The sequence below is a fragment of the Psammomys obesus genome, unplaced genomic scaffold (assembly GCF_907164565.1).
Source record: "Psammomys obesus unplaced genomic scaffold, mPsaObe1.curated_primary_1811, whole genome shotgun sequence".
In the NCBI taxonomy this organism is placed as follows: domain Eukaryota; kingdom Metazoa; phylum Chordata; class Mammalia; order Rodentia; family Muridae; genus Psammomys; species Psammomys obesus.
The window spans coordinates 28950672-28959353 of NW_026585504.1; the positions used below are offsets into that span (position 1 = coordinate 28950672).

The 8682-nt window shown below is 36.2% G+C and overlaps 1 protein-coding gene across 2 annotated transcripts in view; it reads left to right on the forward strand.

Annotated features, from left to right (window-relative positions):
• Elp4 (elongator acetyltransferase complex subunit 4) overlaps nucleotides 1-8682 on the forward strand; it is a 205392-nt gene that overhangs the window by 46898 nt on the left and 149812 nt on the right. For both annotated transcript variants that reach the window (XM_055599350.1, XM_055599359.1), the window contains exon 4: nucleotides 2002-2130. In XM_055599350.1, the coding sequence (XP_055455325.1) occupies nucleotides 2002-2130 (129 nt within the window). The remainder of the gene's footprint in view (nucleotides 1-2001; nucleotides 2131-8682) is intronic.

An 8682-nucleotide genomic window follows, 5' to 3' on the forward strand; every position in this document is an offset into this window, starting at 1 on the left:
AATAATAGATTCTTGTATGACTATTCATAGTAATATAACATTCAAAGTTAGAAATGATCTGGTGGGTATAGAAAATTCAGTATATCCATACATTTGCTTATAAAAAAGAGTGAAGATGTGGTGTGTGTTACAATGTGGAGAAATATGTTAGGTGAAAGAAACCAGACATAAATTTTTTATCATTCTATATAAAATGTCTAGAATAGCAGAATCATATAAACAGAAAGATTACTAGTTGGCAGTGGCTCATTAAGATGTATGGGGTGTCTTTGCAGATTGGTGAAAATGTCCTGAAGTTGTATAATGGCTACAATAGCTAATCTCTGTTGTTAACTTGTTTGCAGTAAAAGACTCCTGGGAGATTTACTCAGCACATCACTGAGTGTGGCAGTAAGGACAGTTTCAGAGATGATAAGATCATGAAGGTTCTGACTTCATCAGTTAATCCATTGTAAGATTCAGAATTTGAATAAACTATTAAAATCTGGTGGAATTGCTGAAGGTGGGATTAGTTAGAGGAACTTGCTGGCTAGAGGCTCGCTGTTGAGACAGTATGTCTTAACAGGCACCCTTCTTGCTATATCTGTTTGCATCCTGCGTCCTGTCGTCTTGAGATGAGCAGTTCCACTCCACCACCCACTTACACTTTGGAATTTTACCCAGCAACAGGCCAGCACAATGCAGCCAGATGAGCGTGGCCTGTACTTCCACAACTACGAACCTTTCCTTGTTCTGTCTTGTTTAATTTCGGTGTTTGTTATAATAAAAAGCTTATTCTGTGATAAGAACTGCACAACTCTGAAATGGATCATAGACTTTAAAGTAGTGATTTTACCATATTTTAAAACATGTCTCAGTAGTCTTGAGGCAGAAAAGGGAGGATTATGAATTTGAGGCCAGCCTAAACTATGCAGGAGCACATAACGTCACTCTGTTCTCCCTGCCTCTAGAAGAAAAATAAAAAACAGTGGCTTTTGATCTTTAAAAATAAAAATTGCAACTAAGATAATCTTAAAATATAAAGTTATGTTTGCTAATATAAATTTCCACATTATATGTGATTCTGGGCAATAAAAAATACAAATAAATTCATGATATATACTTTTTATAAAATGTTTTTTAACTATAGCACATGACAGAAATATTTTTAAAGTCTTTTATAGCTACTTAATAGGTCACCTTACAAATAATAAGTTGATATTCAGTGTCTCTATATTTAATATAAGATTTTTAATTCTATTATTTAAATAGATATTTAATTCATTATTTAAAAAGTAAAATGTTTGCAGGTGCAAAACACAGCAATTTGATATGGGAAAAATAAGTGTCTCTATTTTCTGCTGTTACTTTATCCATTATTTCGGTGAATAAGTATTTTGAATTCTAGAATTACAAACCAGTAAACAGATTGTGCAATGCTTTATTTTATCTCATGGCAAACACAACAATAATTACATGTAGTATGAAGCGCTGATTTCAGATTTTCCTTAAGTATATATATATTTTTAGCATACACTGATTCTTGCTAGAATAGCAACTGATTTTTGTGAATTCAGATATTTTTGAATACTAGTTCATGGCAAAATCATTAAACTTTATATCTGACATTATACCCCATTTTTGTTTTAGAATTGTCTGTATTAAGGCCATGAATATAGCCTAGTTGGTAGAATGCTTTCCAGCATGCACACAGCCCCACATGAATGGGACATGATGGTGTACATCGGTCATCGGTCATCCTAGCAATTGGGAGATTAAAGCAGGAGGATGAGAAGTTCATACTCATCTTTGGCTGCATAACAAGTTCAAGTATGTTCTGGAGTACATAGGACACCTGTCAGAAACAAAAAGAAAAAAAGAAAGATTTCTGTTTGTGCTTAAATCAATTATAAAGCATCTATTTAAATGCATTGAAAAAAATTTAGCATTATTGTCATTTTGGTTCAAGAAATTGTCATATTTAACCTTGATGCCACATAATGTGTCCTTTTGTTTTCTTAGGAACTCCCTGCACCACTACTTGATGATAATGGTAAAAAGGAGTTGGAGGATTTACATAATCCTAAAACACCAGAGCCTGATATTAACATGAAAATAGCCTGGCGATATCAGTTACTACCCAAGATGGAGGCAAGTCAACATACCAAACTTCCTCTACAATTTGCAAATGTGTTTCTTTTCACTGTAGAGAAACTCTGGTTTACCCTGCTAGGTTTCATGCCTTGTGGCTTTGGCCCAATTTTTCTTTTTGAAATGGGCATATCATTCTGTGCCATTATATATTAGAAGCATGTAACTTGTTGATTTTCTGTGTGACTCTTCATAGAGGGCAAGGTTAAATGTCCTCCTTTTCCACTGTACTTTTTGGGATAGTATCTTTCACTGAACATGAAGCTTACTGTTTTAGCAAGCACAAATAGAATAATTTAAACATTCCCTCCTTTCTTTCTCTCCTTCGTGTCTTCCTGACTTTTCTTTCTTTCAGACAGGTTTCCTATATAGTCCAGGACATGCTTCACTTTCTATGGATGTCTGTGTAGCAAGACCCTGGAATGTTCCTGAAGAGACTGCCTACAGTTTTAGAAGAAACTTTTGGGCACTGGGGTTCTGAGTAATATTAGAACCTTAATATTTGGGGATTCTCACAGATGAGCTAAAAGCATTCTGCATTATGAGATGAACATGAGACCTTAGACCCAAAGGTGGAATATTATAGTTAGAAGTGATGTGCTTGGGTGTTAAGCTGATAAGAGATGATGTCTTAGTCAAGGCTACTATTGCTGTGATAAAACACCATTATTAAAGCAACTTGAGGAGGAAAAGGTTTATTTCACTCATGGTTCTACATAACAGTTCATTATCAAAAGTAGTAGAGGACAGAAACTCAAACAAGGCAGAAACTTGGAGGCAGGAGCTAATGCAGAGGCCATGGCCAAGTGCTGCTTACTGGCTTATTCCTCATCATCTCCTTAGCCTCCTTTTTTTTTCTTTTTTAAATTTATTTATTATTTATTACAATTTATTCACTTTGTATCCCAGCTGTAGGCCCCTCCCTCGTCTCCTCCCAGTCCCACCGTCCTCACTTTTTAATAAAACCCAGAACCTGCACCAACCACAATAGGCCAGGCCCTTTCACATCAATCACTAATTTTAAAAATATCCTACAGCTGGATCTTATGGAGTCATTTTCTCAATTGAGGTTCCCTCCTCTCTGCTGACTCCAGCTTGTTTCAAGTTGACATAAAACAAGCCAGTACAGATGGATTTATAGTGATTACCTTCAATGTTAACTTGCCTGAATTTAGAGGCACCTAGGAGACACACTTATGCTTCCAAAGAGATTTAACTGAGGAAAGAAGACCAACCTGAATATGACTGTGCCATTCCACGGGCTAGGATCCTAGGCTTAGAAAACAGAGAAAGCACAGAGAACGTGGGCATTCTCTCTGCTTTCTGACTGTGGAAGCAAATGTAATCAGCTGCATAATTCTTCTGTCCTACCTTCCCCACCATGTCAAACTGTTGGAGCTAACTTTGAACTATAACAAACCTTTCATCACTTTACTCATTTCTTGCCGATAGCAATGAGAAAAGTAATGCAGTATTTCATACTTAATATGTTCACAGAATTTTATAATTAACTTACCATACCTCCTCCATCCGATGAGACTTCTTTGTAAAGATAGCTATTTTTATTTTCTCCTGTATGTCTACCACCTATAGTAATGGCTATATAGTGAATAATAATAAATGTAGTGATTAATAGTTAACAAAAGTGTATTTATTCATTTAGTCTGCAAATATCAGGAAACCACCCATCAACTATGTATCAAAACATTCATATCAAGTAATGACAAACCATCTTTTTTTTTCCTGATCTTTTGTGCAAACTGTCTTTGTACACATATATTTTGTTTGAAAAGCATGATTTAAAACTTTTAGTCAGATAGCTATAAACAAACTGTAACTTAGAGCATTTGTACTCATATATAAAGTAAGGACTAATTTTCTTTTTATATGTCAACTCTATTAAATGAACAAGAAAACTCAGTTTTTACAAGTCAGCAAAAATATAAAAAGAAAAATTTTATGACTCTTCAACATCAAAAACAGATACGTGGTTTTAGTTACAATAAGAGAGATGAAGATTAGAACTGTAATACTGCCCTGTCACTGTTGGGTGATAGGCATCATAGTATTCTAAAATGTTTGTCAAGATACATTATTAGTGATGGAGGGAAAGTAGAGCTCTCGTTCTTTGCTCATAAAAGGACATGGTGGAAGCTGGCCCAGTGGGTAAAAGCACTTGCTGTAGTGGCCTGACAATGTGTGATTGCACACTCAGAGCCCACGTGAAAGTGAGAGAAGAAACCCCTTTCACCAGCTTGATACCTATGCCTACACCTAACTCACACATTGTACCCACAGACACAACAGTTTTAAAAAGAAAATTTTAATATAGGAGATGAATAAGGCTGATCAAGTGTCTGTGGATTACAATGTCAAGTCCTTTGTGCATATGCCAAGGAGTGATCCAGGCAGGGTCATGTGGTAAGTTTATGTTGAACTTTTTAAGGATTCTTCACACTGATGTCCAAAGTGGTTGTACCAGTTGTAATCCCACCAGTACATGTAATCCCACCCTGTCCCCTTATCCTCCTCAGGATTTGTTGTCAGTTGTTTTGTTGTTCTTAGCCATTCTGATTTGAAATCTCAAAGTTTTGATTTGCATTCCCTAATTGCTAAGGACAGTGATATATATGTATGTATTCTATTTCTTAGCCACTCTTTATTACTTCTTTTAAGAACTCTCTCATTGCACTCATTTTTACAACTCTATTTTATTTGGGGAATTTAGGCCTCAACCTCCCTTCCAACTTCCCAACCCTCCATAGAAGAAGGTTAGTTGGGAGAGAGTGCCCTTTACTTCTCCTCCTGTCTAGGATTGAGGGTTCTTTTAGGGCTCCATACCAATCTTCATCAGCCAGCAGTCGCCTCAGCCACTGCATTTCTCTTCATTTGTCTCTCCAAACCGCCACACATTCTGTCTCTCTGGTCTCTCCAAACTGCTACTCGCCATACACCAACACCAACCACATGCCACTCCTTCTCTTTCTCCGCTCTCAATTCATATACTCGGAATTCTAGACCATGCCCCTCTCTGTACCGAGCATGTTACCAGCTGTGCTAGACAGTTAACAAACATGGGCAAACTACAGCTCATCTAAAATCCCACACTGGGGATTAAAAGAAAAACATATTTACCCAACATAGCTGAGTTTACAAGAAGCTAAAACTTCCATTACACACTCTCTCTGTTCAGATCCCAGGGCCACTTTTGAATGGGTCTTTTTTATCGTTTTGCTTTTTATTTTTTTTATTTTAGTTCTTTCTGTATTCTAAATATTCATCCTCTATCAGAGTACTGATGATGAAGATTCTCTCCAGCTCTTTGGTTTTTCTCTTGATTCATAGATTCTTTCTCTGTACAGAAAACGTTTGAGTTTTATGAGGTCTCGTTTGTTAATTGTTGGTCTTAGTTCTTGGGCAAATGGAATACTATTCAGAAAGTTCTTTCCTACACATATATCATGGAGAGTACTACCTAGGTTATCTTTTGGCAGTTTTGGTGTTTCAGGTTTGCATTTAAGTTTTTATGTATTTCATTAGTTTTGGTACTAAGTGATAGAGTGGATCTAATTTTATTCTCTCTCATGCGGACACTGAGTTCCCCATTCATATTTGTTGAAGATGCTCTTTTCCCCAGTGTGTCTTCTCAGCCTGTCTGTGAAAAGATAGACGGTGTAGTAAGTAACACATGCTTACGCTCAGGTCTTCAGTTTTACTCCATTGACCTTCATGCCTGTTTCTGCGCCAGCACCATTTTCATTTTATTACTATTGCCCTATGATATGAACCTGCGGGGGCATTCTTATTCAAACCACCAAACGTGAAATGAAACATGCTTATGTTGTGTGATCTGGAAACCAGTTTGCATGTATTTTATTGAAAATTTTCTTTGTACTTATCAGGAATATGTCTATTGTTTTCTCATGTTTTACCCTTACTCATTTTTAATGTCAGAGTAACAGTGGCTTTATACAATGCGAGTAGTTCAGTGTCTGTCCCTTTCTGTTTTCTAGAACAGTATGAGGAAGATTGGTGTTGGCTGTTTGCTAACACTGTAGTAGAATTTGATATTGAATCTACTTTGTTCTGTGTTTCTTATTCATAGACTTATTATTACTACTTCAGTGTGATTTTGTTGTTTAAGCTGTTTATATCCTCCTGATTTAATTTTGGTAGATCATCTTTGTCTAGAAATTTTTTCAGTTTTTTAGAAATTAACTTTTCGGTGTATTCCCTAATGATGTTTTGATTTCATTGAAATCTCTTACTGTCTTCTTTTTCATCTCTAAAATTCAATTTCAATACCTCTCGAGACTCCTCCTCACCCTGTGTGTGTGTGGGGGGGGTGTGTGTGTGTGTGTGTGATTTGTTTGACTACAGGTTTTACAGCTTTAGTTTTTTTTTTTTTCAAAGAATCAAATTTCCTTTGATGCATTCAGTTCATCATATCCATTTTATTAATTTATAGCCAACTTTTATTGTTTCTTGCCATCTAATGCATTGAGATTTTGCATTGTCCCTGTTTTTCTATGACCTTAGATTGCATCATTGAGTTATTTCTTTGAGATATCACTAATTTTTAAATGTAAATACTGTAAAAACTTAACAGAAGTGCCTTATCTCAGTTACTTTTTTTCTGTGATAAAACACCATGATCAAAAGTGACTTATACACAAATTCTTTTGGCTTACAGTCCATAATGGTGTAGGAGGCAGAGGAGCAGGTAGCCAGAGTGGGAAACAAAGAGATCATATCTCCAACCACAAACAGGAAACAGAGAAAACAAATTAGAGGGGGATGAGGCCATAAACTCTCAAACCCCATTCCATAAAGACTTCATCTCATAAAGGCTGCATAGCCTTCCCGGTGTCACCCGTAGCAGACCAAGGGTGTAAATATGTGAGCCTATGCAAGGCAGTTAAAATTGAAGCCAAAACAGCGTTCTTTTTTCAATTTATTCATTTTTCTTACTTATTACAATTTATTCACTTTGTGTCCCAGCTGTGGCCCCCCTCTCTTGTCCCCTCCCAATCCTACTCTTCCTCCCTTTTCTCCTCCCATGCCCCTCTAGCAGTCCACTGATAGGGGAGGTCCTCCTTCCTTCTGACCCTAGCCTATCAGGTCTCATCGGGACTGGCTGCATTGTCTTCCTCTGTGGCCTGGTAAGGCTGCTCCCCTTCAGTTTTTGTTATTTGAATCTAAGAATAATTCAGTTGGCCTCTGGTTTCTTCAGCAACCAAGTGTTCACTTAAGAGTGTATTATCCATTCTTCAAGTGTATATGTAGTTTCTGGTTTTTGTTTTTTTTTTTGTTTTTCCCCCCAATGATTTCTACTTTTCTACTATTGTCTGGTAAGATACATAAAATGAATTCAGTTCTTTTCCATTTGTTAAGATTTTCTTTATAGCCTAGATTTGGGGTTCTTTTTGAAATAGTTCCATGAGCTGTTAATCAAAATGTCACATATGAACTTGTTAAATCCGTTTCTTCCATTATATAACATGTAACTCTTTAGTATCTCTATTTATGTTTAACTTGAGTGACATATCTGAAGATGAAAGTAGGGGGACTGAAATCATTCACTGATGTTGTATTAGGACCTATTTCATATTTTATACCAATTATTTACCAATTAATATTTGTTTTATAAATTTGGGATATGGAATATTTGATGCATATATTTACAATTATATCTTCTTGATGGATTGTTCTTTGTAGTAATGTGACCTTTGAAGTTTTTATTTGTTTTCATTTTTATGCCTCTGTGTGTATCTATCTATACATCACATGCAAGGCTGGTGCCCACAAAGACTAGAAGAGGGCTTTGCAATCCCCTTGAACTGGAGTCTCAGAGGGTTGTGATCTGCTGTCTGGTTCCTGGGAATTGAACCTGGGTTCTCTGGAAGAATAGCCATCTCTCCAACACCAATATGGCCTTCTTCATCTCACTAGTTTATCACAGAATAGAATAGCTTTCCAGTATATTTTCAGTCTCCAATCATTTGATATGTTGATTCCAGCCTTTTACTCAATTTATTTCCTTACCAGTGAATTATGTTTCTTAGCAGAACTGATAGTTGGATCTTGTTTTTTAATCCAGTTAGTTATCTGCATTTCCCATTATTGATTGATCCTTTTTTTTTTTTTTTAATTAAGGCTTTTTAAAGTGAATATTGAGACAGGTTTTCTTTTTTTCTTTCTTTCTTTTTTTTTTTTTTTGACTTTTTAAAAATATTTATTTATTTTTTTAAGTATATGAGTACCCTATCTGCATCTATACCTGCATGCGAGAAGAGGGCATCAGATTACATTATAGATGGTTGTGAGCCACAATATGGATGCTGGGAATTAAACTCAGGACCTCTGGAAGAGCAGTTAGTGCTCTTAACCACTGAGCCATCTCTCACTGAGCCCAAGACAGGTTTTCTAATTCCTATAATTTTGTTGTTGTTTCTCTGGTTGGCTGAATTATTTTCTATTTGTTATCTCTCTCCTATCCGCCCCGTGTGTGTGTGTGTGTGTGTGTGTGTGTGTGTGTGTGTGTGTGTGTGT